Source organism: Oncorhynchus nerka, linkage group LG1 (assembly GCF_034236695.1).
Source record: "Oncorhynchus nerka isolate Pitt River linkage group LG1, Oner_Uvic_2.0, whole genome shotgun sequence".
Classification (NCBI taxonomy): domain Eukaryota; kingdom Metazoa; phylum Chordata; class Actinopteri; order Salmoniformes; family Salmonidae; genus Oncorhynchus; species Oncorhynchus nerka.
In genome coordinates, this window is record NC_088396.1 from 38,508,914 (window position 1) to 38,523,177 (window position 14,264).

The 14,264-nt window shown below is 42.8% G+C and overlaps 1 protein-coding gene across 2 annotated transcripts; it reads right to left on the reverse strand.

The window, feature by feature from the left end:
• Nucleotides 1–543: 543 nt before the first annotated feature.
• LOC115129818 (transcription factor CP2-like protein 1) lies at nucleotides 544–13,979 on the reverse strand. Of its 2 annotated transcripts, none has more exons than XM_029660583.1 (15): nucleotides 13,824–13,979; nucleotides 13,208–13,356; nucleotides 12,155–12,228; nucleotides 10,392–10,497; nucleotides 10,046–10,152; nucleotides 9,658–9,810; nucleotides 9,440–9,550; nucleotides 8,972–9,069; nucleotides 8,620–8,674; nucleotides 8,390–8,483; nucleotides 7,899–7,989; nucleotides 7,659–7,741; nucleotides 7,327–7,469; nucleotides 1,732–1,783; nucleotides 544–1,611 (listed from the first exon to the last, which is right to left on the reverse strand). In XM_029660583.1, exons 1-15 carry the CDS (start codon nucleotides 13,883–13,885, stop codon nucleotides 1,574–1,576), a joined length of 1,416 nt encoding a protein of 471 aa, XP_029516443.1. In that variant the 5' UTR covers nucleotides 13,886–13,979; the 3' UTR covers nucleotides 544–1,573. The 2 variants fall into 2 exon arrangements, with proteins under 2 accessions (XP_029516443.1, XP_029516430.1); XM_029660570.1 differs by having other exon boundaries at nucleotides 7,899–8,031.
• Nucleotides 13,980–14,264: the final 285 nt, after the last annotated feature.

Sequence of the window (14,264 nt, forward strand, 5' to 3'; positions counted from 1 at the left end):
CCGTGTTACAGGTTTTGGTTTTTCCATTTGTTTTGAGGTGCGACTTTAGCGCGTCTAGGACCTTAGCCATAGGGCGCACCAATTGGTGACACCTCATTAGTCAGTATGTGTTACACCTGTGCTGGTTGCCATGTCGTTAGTGGGAAGGTGTTTCACCTGCGCTGGCCCAGTTGCTATTCTTTATCTGATCTTTGCTCCACTTTTTGGTTTGATTCCCATCTTTATCTTTGGTGTGGGATTTTCTTTTGTTAGCCTCTTGGGCAAATTTTTGCACTCATGGTGGGTGTCTTTTAGGACCCAGTTGTTGTTGTTACTAGTCAACTTTTAGTGGACAACCCCATGAGTGTCTTTCAGAACCCCTCCGAAAACACCTGTTTAGTTTGGTTGTTGTCAGTGATTCTTCGTTAGTTCTTCTTTCAGTTTGAGTGACAATTTTGGTTTTTCTTGTTGGGGAACATAACATTCTTCATTAAATACATTGAGCTGATCTTGTTTATACTGTAACAAATGTTAGTGAATGATAAATTGAACTCCGAAGAATAGTACAGAGCAGTGCAAAATTCTTTATGTTGAGTGAAATCACATCATCACAGTCATGGCAGTCAAGTTTTTTTCATTAAAATTCAAGCATTAGCAGTAATACTTAACGTATTGGACAATATCAAGCTATTTCAATTTCAGTACAGGTATGTGGAACAACTGATATGCTGTACATAAAATGTTACATTAAATGGGAGATAAATAACAGAAGCAGGATAGAATCCTTAGCCATTACAGCTGTATGATTTGTTCATTTGCCTTATCTGTAAGTCTGTACTGGGGGTTGAAATATTTGTCTAGATTCATTTAATTCAAATGTTTAAAATAGGTAAAGCAATTGTGGCCCGAAGCAAACAGAGTTAATACTTTACATCACTTTTGAAACACTGTAGTATTGCTAAACACTATTGAATAAACATAAACCATGTGGATAGGAAAGATATCATTTGAAGATGAAATCAAAGTAAGTTTCAGAATGAATACTTGAATGTGACCCCTAGAAAACAGTTGGTCCTCACTCTTTATGAAACAATATGTACTGATACCGCAGAAAGTAATGTTTGCCTTCTAATATGTAACATCAAACAAATCAACAACTATAGATCGTAACAAAGGAATGCCAATAATGTAGTATATTTTGGATTTCTTTGAACAACACTTTATGATACATTTCAACAACTTAAAGAGTGATTTTAAATAGATTTTTATGATATTAACTTTTTTTGTTTTTAAACATGTCCATTTTGCAGGAGTAATGAACCATGCTTTATAAACGAATTACACATCTCATCAAAATTAACCAATAACTTAATAAAAAAATACATTTAAAAAAGTAAACTAAAAAGCTGTCTCAAGGACATTTTCAGAGTTATTGCAATGCCTGGACAGGAACATGATATATAGAATAAGATATGAACAATATATACAATTGCACTATTTAATGTTACAAAGTTTCAATACTCCACAACAAGCCCTATACGTTCCAGACACTTGAACAGGGATCTAAATTATCCACTCCAGACCTGTCCTCCAGTCACTTCAACACAACATGGTAGCCATCATTATTTTCATCTGCAATTAGAAGATTAACATAGGACAACTATTATCTCTGTTAAAACATTAAATAAGTATACAAATTGCATATTTACATGAGGTTCTGTGCATTTAAGAGGTTAGTGAGGGAAATATGACCTTTCAGAGTGTTGACAACAAAGCTTGTTTCCTCTGTGAAGTTCTGCACCATCTGAGAAAGAAGAAATTAAGAAGATATTCATTTGACATTTAAATGGCATCTTTCTCTTTATTTGTTTGATGCTGGTAGTCAATCAGTAACCAGCCATCATAATCAAGTGCATGGAAACAGCGCTGGCCATAACAGCCTGAGCCAGTTGATTCTGTTGTAGTTCCTCTGCATCCATAGGTCTACATTCCCCTGTTTCCTACCAGTCATTAATGATTGATTTTCTATGCCGTTGCCATTTACACAGGGCCATTAGTGATATTAGTGACCCAAGCTGACTGACCCATGCCAGCCCAGGGCACAAACAACCAACACAGGGCCTTAGGAGGAAATACAGATAACCTAACAACTCCACAACCCCTACCACTAGCACTATCACTACTCACTGATAGAAACACTACCCACGACCCCAACCCCTACCACTAGCACTATCACTACTCACTGATAGAAACACTACCCACGACCCCAACCCCTACCACTAGCACTATCACTACTCACTGATAGAAACACTACCCACGACCCCAACCCCTACCACTAGCACTATCACTACTCACTGATAGAAACACTACCCACGACCCCAACCCCTACCACTAGCACTATCACTACTCACTGATAGAAACACTACCCACGACCCCAACCCCTACCACTAGCACTATCACTACTCACTGATAGAAACACTACCCACGACCCCAACCACTAGCACTATCACTACTCACTGATAGAAACACTACCCACGACCCCAACCCCTACCACTAGCACTATCACTACTCACTGATAGAAACACTACCCACAACCCCAACCCCTACCACTAGCACTATCACTACTCACTGATAGAAACACTACCCACGACCCCAACCCCTACTACTAGCACTATCACTACTCACTGATAGAAACACTACCCACGACCCCAACCCCTACCACTAGCACTATCACTACTCACTGATAGAAACACTACCCACGACCCCAACCCCTACTACTAGCACGATCACTACTCACTGATAGAAACACTACCCATGACCCCAAACCCTACCACTATCACTACTCAGTGATAGAAACACTACCCATGACCCCAACCCCTACCCACTGATAGAAACACTACCCATGACCCCTACCACTATCACTACTCACTGATAGAAACACTACCCATGATCCCAACCCCTACTCACTGATAGAAACACTACCCATGACCCCAAACCCTACCACTATCACTACTCAGTGATAGAAACACTACCCATGACCCCAACCCCTACGCACTGATAGAAACACTACCCATGACCCCTACCACTACTCACTGATAAACACTGCCCATGACCCCAACCACTAGCACTACCACTACTCACTCACTGATAGAAACACTACCCATGACCCCAACCCCTACCACTAGCACTATCACTACTCACTGATAGAAACACTACCCACGACCCCAACCCCTACCACTAGCACTATCACTACTCACTGATAGAAACACTACCCACGACCCCAACCCCTACTACTAGCACGATCACTACTCACTGATAGAAACACTACCCATGACCCCAAACCCTACCACTACTCACTGATAGAAACACTACCCATGACCCCAAACCCTACCACTATCACTACTCAGTGATAGAAACACTACCCATGACCCCAACCCCTACCCCTACGCACTGATAGAAACACTACCCATGACCCCTACCACTATCACTACTCACTGATAGAAACACTACCCATGATCCCAACCCCTACTCACTGATAGAAACACTACCCATGACCCCAAACCCTACCACTATCACTACTCAGTGATAGAAACACTACCCATGACCCCAACCCCTACGCACTGATAGAAACACTACCCATGACCCCTACCACTACTCACTGATAAACACTGCCCATGACCCCAACCACTAGCACTACCACTACTCACTCACTGATAGAAACACTACCCATGACCCCAACCCCTACCACTAGCACTATCACTACTCACTGATAGAAACACTACCCACGACCCCAACCCCTACCACTAGCACTATCACTACTCACTGATAGAAACACTACCCACGACCCCAACCCCTACTACTAGCACGATCACTACTCACTGATAGAAACACTACCCATGACCCCAAACCCTACCACTACTCACTGATAGAAACACTACCCATGACCCCAAACCCTACCACTATCACTACTCAGTGATAGAAACACTACCCATGACCCCAACCCCTACCCCTACGCACTGATAGAAACACTACCCATGACCCCTACCACTATCACTACTCACTGATAGAAACACTACCCATGATCCCAACCCCTACTCACTGATAGAAACACTACCCATGACCCCAAACCCTAGCACTATCACTACTCAGTGATAGAAACACTACCCATGACCCCAACCCCTACCCCTACGCACTGATAGAAACACTACCCATGACCCCTACCACTACTCACTGATAAACACTGCCCATGACCCCAACCACTAGCACTACCACTACTCACTCACTGATAGAAACACTACCCACGAATCTCAACCCCCCTAGCACTATCACCCCTAGAAACCACTAGCACTATCACTCACTCACTGATAGAAACACTACCCACGACCCCAACCCCTACCACCCCAACCCCTTCCACTAGCACTATCACTACTCACTGATAGAAACACTACCCACGACCCCAACCCCTACCACTAGCACTATCACTACTCACTGATAGAAACACTATCCACGACCCCAACCCCTACCACTAGCACTATCACTACTCACTGATAGAAACACTACCCACGACCCCAACCCCTACCACTAGCACTATCACTACTCACTGATAGAAACACTACCCACGACCCCAACCCCTACCACTAGCACTATCACTACTCACTGATAGAAACACTACCCATGACCCCTACCACTAGCACTAGCACTACTCACTGATAGAAACACTACCCACGACCCCAACCCCTACCACTAGCACTATCACTACTCACTGATAGAAACACTACCCACGACCCCAACCCCTACTACTAGCACTACTCACTGATAGAAACACTACCCACAACCCCTACCACTAGCACTACTCACTGATAGAAACACTACCCACGACCCCAACCCCTACTACTAGCACGATCACTACTCACTGATAGAAACACTACCCATGACCCCAAACCCTACTACTATCACTACTCACTGATAGAAACACTACCCATGACCCCAACCCCTACCACTAGCACTATCACTACTCACTGATAGAAACACTACCCACGACCCCAACCCCTACCACTAGCACTATCACTACTCACTGATAGAAACACTACCCATGACCCCAACCCCTACCACTATCACTATCACTACTCACTGATAGAAACACTACCCACGACCCCAACCCCTACCACTATCACTACTCACTGATAGAAACACTACCCACGACCCCAACCCCTACCACTAGCACTATCACTACTCACTGATAGAAACACAACCCACGACCCCAACCCCTACCACTAGCACTATCACTACTCACTGATAGAAACACTACCCACGACCCCAACCCCTACCACTAGCACTATCACTACTCACTGATAGAAACACTACCCATGACCCCAACCCCTACCACTATCACTATCACTACTCACTGATAGAAACACTACCCACGACCCCAACCACTACCACTATCACTACTCACTGATAGAAACACTACCCACGACCCCAACCCCTACCACTAGCACTATCACTACTCACTGATAGAAACACAACCCACGACCCCAACCCCTACCACTAGCACTATCACTACTCACTGATAGAAACACTACCCACAACCCCTACCACTAGCACTATCACTACTCACTGATAGAAACACTACCCACGACCCCAACCCCTACCACTAGCACTATCACTACTCACTGATAGAAACACTACCCACGACCCCAACCCCTACCACTAGCACTATCACTACTCACTGATAGAAACACTACCCACGACCCCAACCCCTACCACTAGCACTATCACTACTCACTGATAGAAACACTACCCACGACCCCAACCCCTACCACTAGCACTATCACTACTCACTGATAGAAACACTACCCACGACCCCAACCCCTACCACTAGCACTATCACTACTCACTGATAGAAACACTACCCACGACCCCAACCCCTACCACTAGCACTATCACTACTCACTGATAGAAACACTACCCACGACCCCAACCACTATCACTACTCACTGATAGAAACACTACCCACGACCCCAACCCCTACCACTAGCACTATCACTACTCACTGATAGAAACACTACCCACGACCCCAACCCTACCACTAGCACTATCACTACTCACTGATAGAAACACTACCCATGACCCCAACCCCTACCACTAGCACTATCACTACTCACTGATAGAAACACTACCCACGACCCCAACCCCTACCACTAGCACTATCACTACTCACTGATAGAAACACTACCCACGACCCCAACCCCTACCACTAGCACTATCACTACTCACTGATAGAAACACTACCCACGACCCCAACCCCTACTACTAGCACGATCACTACTCACTGATAGAAACACTACCCATGACCCCAAACCCTACTACTATCACTACTCACTGATAGAAACACTACCCACGACCCCAACCCCTACCACTAGCACTATCACTACTCACTGATAGAAACACTACCCATGACCCCAAACCCTACCACTACTCACTGATAGAAACACTACCCATGACCCCAAACCCTACCACTATCACTACTCAGTGATAGAAACACTACCCATGACCCCAACCCCTACCCCTACGCACTGATAGAAACACTACCCATGACCCTACCACTATCACTACTCACTGATAGAAACACTACCCATGATCCCAACCCCTACTCACTGATAGAAACACTACCCATGACCCCAAACCCTACCACTATCACTACTCAGTGATAGAAACACTACCCATGACCCCAACCCCTACGCACTGATAGAAACACTACCCATGACCCCTACCACTACTCACTGATAAACACTGCCCATGACCCCAACCACTAGCACTACCACTACTCACTCACTGATAGAAACACTACCCATGACCCCAACCCCTACCACTAGCACTATCACTACTCACTGATAGAAACACTACCCACGACCCCAACCCCTACCACTAGCACTATCACTACTCACTGATAGAAACACTACCCACGACCCCAACCCCTACTACTAGCACGATCACTACTCACTGATAGAAACACTACCCATGATCCCAACCCCTACTCACTGATAGAAACACTACCCATGACCCCAAACCCTAGCACTATCACTACTCAGTGATAGAAACACTACCCATGACCCCAACCCCTACCCCTACGCACTGATAGAAACACTACCCATGACCCCTACCACTACTCACTGATAAACACTGCCCATGACCCCAACCACTAGCACTACCACTACTCACTCACTGATAGAAACACTACCCATGACCCCAACCCCTAGAACTACTCAACAAGTGGCTGATCTGCTGGGGAGTTACACTGTAAAGGAGAGCTATCTTCTCTGAACTCTGACCCCTGCCTTATCTCACCTCATCAGAGACCAGTATGTGTATCCCTGTGGGTCCTTGTCTGTAGATGTGGCTGATCTGCTGGGGAGTTACACTGTAAAGGAGAGCTATCTTCTCTGAGAGGTCCCCCAGTGTCAGGTCCTCCAGATATAGAGCATGGTACACTATAGACATAGGAGGAAAGGCGATTAGCTGAGGGTTAGAGATCATCATCAGCTAAAACATGATATGGGAAATACTGGAAAATCACTGGAGGTTCTTAGTCCAGGACTAGGCTTATCTTTGTCCAGGAAAGGGTCCTTTGGTGTCAGATAACTAGTACCCACAATAATTGGAGATGTACAGTAACCTACCCTCTCCCCCCCCGGGCTTTGTCTGTGGTTGATTCCTGGCTTGTTGTTGACACACATAGATGGTGAGGCGGGGCTGTATACACCTGTACAGAGTAAAGACAAATAACACCCATCCAGAATTGACCATGGTAAATGTGGGATAGAAGTTACACACTTGAGTAAAGTACTAATTAAACATGTGAAGTGTTGCCAAAAAATGTATATTGGATTAGTCTTCCTGCCACTGCAGTTTAGTCTCACCTTCCTTTGACGGTGTTGAACAGCCGGATGCCATCTGACGGACCACAGATTTGGATCAGGTCCTCTCTGCTCATCTTCAACAGGTCAGCACCTACAACATTCACAGAAGATCCACAGTCACTTACAAACTGGTCTGATGACGTTTTGGAGGAACAAGGACATAAAGAGAGAGAAAAGTCCCGGATTATTCTCTGCTAAGGCCTTTCTACAAAGTTAGAAGCAATTCTAGATTTGTGGTGTCTGACAGTCATCTGAGCGTCATTCATGTGTTAAATTATTTCACTTTAAAAATAATCTATATTTAATTTTCACTGGAAATGTCCTTCAGATATCAATTACATGCATCAAAACAAAAAGCTACAAAGAACGGTTTATAGTCTTAGAAACGGGCATAACATTGTCAAGGAAATGGATGCTCTGGCAACAGTGTTCAGGAACATACAACTAGGTCTTAAGGTTGAGTCTTGCATTAATTGAACCACACACACTACCTGAGAACCTGGAGAAGAGCCTACAGTAAGGCGAGAACCTGTGAAGCTGGAGCCACAGCTGCGTGTCCTGCGGTGAGGACGATGGCACAAGGTGCTACATGTCAAAAAGAAGAAGAGCCCTTGAAATGAGTAGCTATAGCACCCACTGACTGCCCACTGTCTCCAAACAATTGCCTAAAAAAATAAGAGATGAGAGCAATGGCATTAATACTACTTCTCCCGTTACTTACATCAGAAGAGCAGCCGGACAGAATCAGCTCCCCCTGCTGGATTGGAGAGCTGTTGCTATAAAAGTAAAGTGTCACACAAATGGGGAAGATGACAAGAGTTGGGTCATTAAGTAATGACTTGTCCTGATAAGACTAGTGCAAATAGGCAGATCCAATGGGATTGCACTGTAGATAATGGAGGATCCAATTTGGCTAACCTCTTGTCCTACATAACGGTTCTTCAGAAAATGCGTGGGTGTGCAACTGAACTGCCATAGATGCACAAAGACAGATAAATCCTATATTTACCTCATGATCAACAATTTAAGTCAATGAAACAGTTAAATTCATCCAGATAAGAGAGGTATCTTACCCATCAGTAAAGCTACATGAGGTGGGGGAGCTGTGGTAGACTGGGGAAGGAGTGTTGTTAGTGCTACCGAGATTTGGGGCATCAGGCCAGGGGGAACACTGAAACAAAAGAGAGAGGAAATGAACTTTAATAAGATGTCCATGGCAAAGAGAAAGGTACGTCTGGTTACTGTTTTACTAGGACATTGTGATTGTAGACTGATACAGACATAAGTGGGAAATCCTAGAAACCTAAAACCAGGTTGGTAGAAAACAATCACTGTTTTTTCCAGCATGTTGGTTTGACGTCAAAAGAAAAGGCATTGACGGACTGTTGCCCTAACTGTCACAATCATTAACAGACAACTGCATCAAGGGCTGGTTAGAGTGACTACGGAGTCAATCAAAATGAGTGGACTTAAGCAACATATTAACATATTATGACAGAATAGCTTGTCAAGTGACAAGCCACAGTGTTAGGGTCCCTCACCTCGGTAAGCATGGTGGTTTCATGAGAGGATTGGTATTTCTCCCTGTCTTGATGGGACTTTTTATCAATCTTTTCCCTATCAGTCTTCAGTTTACGATCAGCTCCTTTTGGCTTAAAGAAAATAGAAGAAAAAATTAAGTACACAAAGAAATTAAATGGACTAATAGTTCTCACAACCAGAAATGCACACCCACCCACCCACCTAAGAGCCCCTTTACCTTGAAGACCTTGACCTGACAGCTGGAGGAGTGCATATGTTCCAGGTACTCTCCATGTTCGTTCTGAGTGAAGGTGTCTATCTGGATACGGAAGGGAACTCCCTTCTCCCCACCATGCTTCCTAGGGGTGAACTCAGTGCTAATGCAGTTGACCTGAACACAAACAAACATACATACACAATCCATGAGCCATTCTATATGGTAATTAGAGTTTCAAATGCAAGAGATGGGTGGAATTGGAAAATAGTCCCTCTGGGATGTGGGAAGTCACTGTATAAACTCACTTCCTAAAACCTTTTATATGTCTAATGATTTTACTTTCACCCCAATTCCAGGACCAAAGTAAGCTAGAAAGCAGGGAAAATAACTAGATATTTGACCGTGTTACCTGGATGAAGACGGATGCGTTCTTGACGGGATCCCAGAGGAACTCTATAGTGTTGAGCTGCAGTGGGTGAGCACGAGGCTCGACGACACCCACAGAGAGGGGGGTATCTGGACACAGTCAATCAAGTCAGTAAGTCACAGCAGGTCAGAATAAATTCTTATGCCTTTTTACCAGGTAGATACTTAGAAAGGATTAGTCAAAACGGTAAATAACTAATAATTGCATAGTAATTACACTTCAGTATTAGACCAAAGGCAATGTAGATCATATCATAGGTGAGTCATCAAACATACTGTGGTTGGGCTTTACTTAAGAAGTTCTCTGGTCTGCAGGCAACCAGCCTTACCTACATCCAGGATTCTGTCCCCAGGCCTGTTCCATCTCCAACCCTCCAGCTGCTGATGTTCTGTGTACTGCAGGCGCCGGTCATGAAACACCACACGCACAATGCTCTGTGGACAAGCAGGACAAAGCATTAGTACGAAGCACAGTGACTAGGCAAGGCAGCCTCGCAACATGGCCGATCGTGTCGTTCGGCAAAGTGCGAAAAGCTACGCACAATCTCCCAGAAGAACCATTTACAGATCATTTATTCAGACAGCATTAATGAGTGGAGATCCATATGGATTGCATCACCCTTGGCTTCGACTCATATGAATAACACTTCAAATAACAGCCACAGATTCCCATTGACTAAAAGCATAGAAAGGTAGATAATGCTGGGGTTAAAGGATTCAATTATGTCTGATGGTTGTGCAATAATCTGCCATCATAACAAAACTATTTATTGACAGAAGCTATGAGATAAAATATCCATGAGTTCTTCCTGTGCTATTAAAACATTTAGTGAGGAATCAGTAGAAGTTGTTTGAAGTGTCACCGTTTGAGAACAAAGCACATACATAAAGATTTTCATTATTAAAGCCCTGGTCGGGATGGGTAACGACGCAAACGAAGGGACATAAATTAATGTTCCTCCTCACTGTTGCATTAGTATTAAGTTAATTGCACATTTAAAACCTACTAAGAACATAAATCAAATCGTAAAATTAACAACCTGTAAAAACAACGTTTCCATTCATTTCAGCCTATTACACTGAGAGGCTCATGCGTGACTGCGCAGAGCACAAGGACATAGACAGACACAACACGTCATCTGTTTGTACAAGTGCCACCTGTTCCATTCTAGTGTCGTTAAACTGCTTCATTGAACACGACCGAAATATGACCGTCCATTCCTGACAGCCTGACGACACAGAACTTTCAAGTGGATGGATATGTGTATTGGGACATGGCTAAATTCAATTAAAATCACTTCATTTTTCCCTTCATGGAAAATGCATACCGATATCTGCCTTAATTTTAAACCAAGTCATTTGATTGAATTTCACTGGGGAAAGACATAAAGGTATATCAAAGTCGAGTCCCATAATTCATATCACTTAAAAACAAACATAGATCCAACATATTATAACAACCTGCAACAAAATGTGCACATAGTGACAACTTGAGTTGTACTAATGGGTGTTATTCATAAACCAGTGGCATCTTCAATATACCACTTGTTCTTTTTTAAATAATTAAATAAAGTTAAACACGGTTTCCTTTACAACAAACATGGGATTGTAATAATTCCCTTGCTATATTGATCAACGTTCTTGATGCACATTTCGTATTTGAAAAAGAAAAACAAGAAATACATTTCAACAAAGTAAAAAGATGTCAAAACGTTATGAATAACTCCCAGTAGTAAAGTCTATAGACGAAAGCAGAATTGTACGTAAGATGAACTTGTGCAAAAAGAGCAAATAAGACAACTTGAAGGTATGTGATGTGTTGTGCGATAAAGCTGATGTGTTGAAGGGTAAGCTGAACTGAGCTGAGTGTGTGGTGGTGTATAAGTTCAGAAGGGGAGAAGATGGGTGATAGTACCAAGTCTTCAAAGATGGCACCCGCCCAACCCCCGAAGTGGAAAGAAGAGGGTTGAGGAGTCACCTGTGTGTTGACAGTTTCAGGAAATGGAGGATACATACAAAGAGATAAAGAAAAAAAGGTCAGAGAAGAGGTCACATGAAAGTTAAAAATACATACACAATACCTTTAACCTACCTTAACATATTTGCTGCTTATATCTGTATACTCCACTAGTTTTCTGTTAAGCATACGGATTTCGTAGGACTGACCTACATTTTAAAACATTAAGACAAACCTGATTAAAATTGAAAAATGTGAAATCAATTAGTCAGAAAAAGGGGCAGCATAAGAATAGAAATGCATTCAATAAGCACCTTTTCTTTAAAAATCATTTTACAGTCAGGGTTTACCCCCATAGACCCTTTGCAGTGCCCCCTAGAAGTTTTCAACCAGATTATGGTTGAGCCCACCAATTGTCAAGTAAAAATCTTTACTTTGCAATTTACTATTACAATTTCCATCATATCAAGCAAGTACTTCTGTGCAATAGTCATATCATATAAACATATTTTAAAGGCAGGTAGACCTACATAGTAGACTAACTTTTTTAAATTAATTTTTTAAATGTGGGGGTTGTATAATTTTGGGCTGGTTTACCAATAGTTTCCAATTTCATTCACCGAAATGTGCAACCTACTTAGTAACTTTCGGTAAATGGCCGTGTTATATGCAATATATTCATAATACAAAAATCCAATGATGATCGTAAATTAGACCACAAGAGAGAACAAGAAGATGAGAACAATGAGGGAAAATGCAGTTCAAGATAAGATGAATATGAAAATCAACTATATACCTTGGGGGAGCTTTCATAAACTGAAGTGGAATATCTAGAGATCCAAGATTCCTGATGTGGGACTATTTAAAGGGGAATTGTGTGTCTCTATGGAAATAAGCTGAACAAGATTTACTAAAATGTAAGTGTCATTCATCTTGTGTGGGTAGTAAATGTAAAGAAAAAAGAGTGAATATGACCATTACATGAACTTCCTTTGCCTAAAGATGAGCGTGCAGCATGTGTGTGATGCAGTTGTTCGGTTTACTGGAGGGATGTTTTTTCCATATTGTATCAGTGCTGATAAGAGGGAGAATGTTCTTCTGAGTGGGCCTACACTCAATTACGTGCCATGAGTTCAATTCCATCCAACAACCTATAACTTTAGTAATAAAGAAATAATAGCTAGCTACCTTGGTTTAGATAAGTCAGAGTTTCTTCTTGCTGTTTTACAGCGGGCGAGGTGGCTGCACAGAGAACATATTGGAAAGGAGACCATTTGGCGCCATTTTCTGTTGCGTGCCGTTCCTCCTCGTGTTTCAGGAAAGGCGCCAAAGCATCTCTGAGCGAGAGCAGCGAGAGAGGAGGGGGAAAATATGTGGTTGATCATTAATTTTCGAAGCGTAAATAAGTAAGAGGCTTCTCAATGGTGAGACAGATTTAATATTATCAGTACCTCTGGTGTAGGTAGGTCAAATGTTTTAATAAACTTGTATGATGCATAATCACATTGCACAACATTATTTAGCCATATATTTTGTACTTTATCCAATGCACCTCAGATTTAAATGTAGAGTAGCAATTTTGCAAGATCTTGGCCTAAGCTACTACAACACTCAAGTGCAATATTGGTGAAGTTGTGGGCTAATTAAAATGTATGAAACATTTTGCTGCTTTCAATCCCATTTAAATGTTACATTTTTTTCTTAAAGGCTTCATACATTTTTTTCTCCACTGAATTAAACTTTTCTGATTATTAAAGTTCTCTAAAAACATACTAAAGTTTCCTAATTGGAGATGTCCACTTACCGAATATAACTTGCAGTTGAATGCTGGTGGTAGGGCTCTGGCTGATTGTGCCAAAACAACATGTTTTCCAGTGCAGCGTCTAAAGTATCCCCAGAAACAGAGAATGGGAGTTGGGAATGGCACCTTGGTGTGTTGCTTCCACAGGTAGGTCTGATAGCGCTCTCAAAGAAGTTTGCCGGCCAGCACCCACGCTACAGACTTATATACCGGGTATGACATCACTTTCAACTCATTAGAATACCTTACATGACCTTTGAGAAGCGGACTGTGACTCACTGTTTGCCTCCCAAATGGCACCCTATTCCCAATATAGTGCACTACTTTTGTCCATAGGTCCATAAGGCAGGCTGTGGTCAAAAGTAATGCACTATGTAGGAAATAGGGTGCCATTTGGGATACATTCACTGAAACACTTCCCCTGCCCCATAGTAGTGCAGGACA

Bases quoted from the DNA above. Each gene is read 5' to 3' on its own strand.
- LOC115129818 (XM_029660570.1), bottom strand. From the start codon at position 13,885: ATGTTGTTTTGGCACAATCAGCCAGAGCCCTACCACCAGCATTCAACT. The intron at 10,153-10,391 runs GTAAGGCTGGTT...GACTGTGTCCAG, and splicing joins GGACAGAATCCTGGATGTAG to ATACCCCCCTCTCTGTGGGT. The intron at 8,675-8,971 runs GTAAGATACCTC...TTACTTTTATAG, and splicing joins TCATGTAGCTTTACTGATGG to CAACAGCTCTCCAATCCAGC.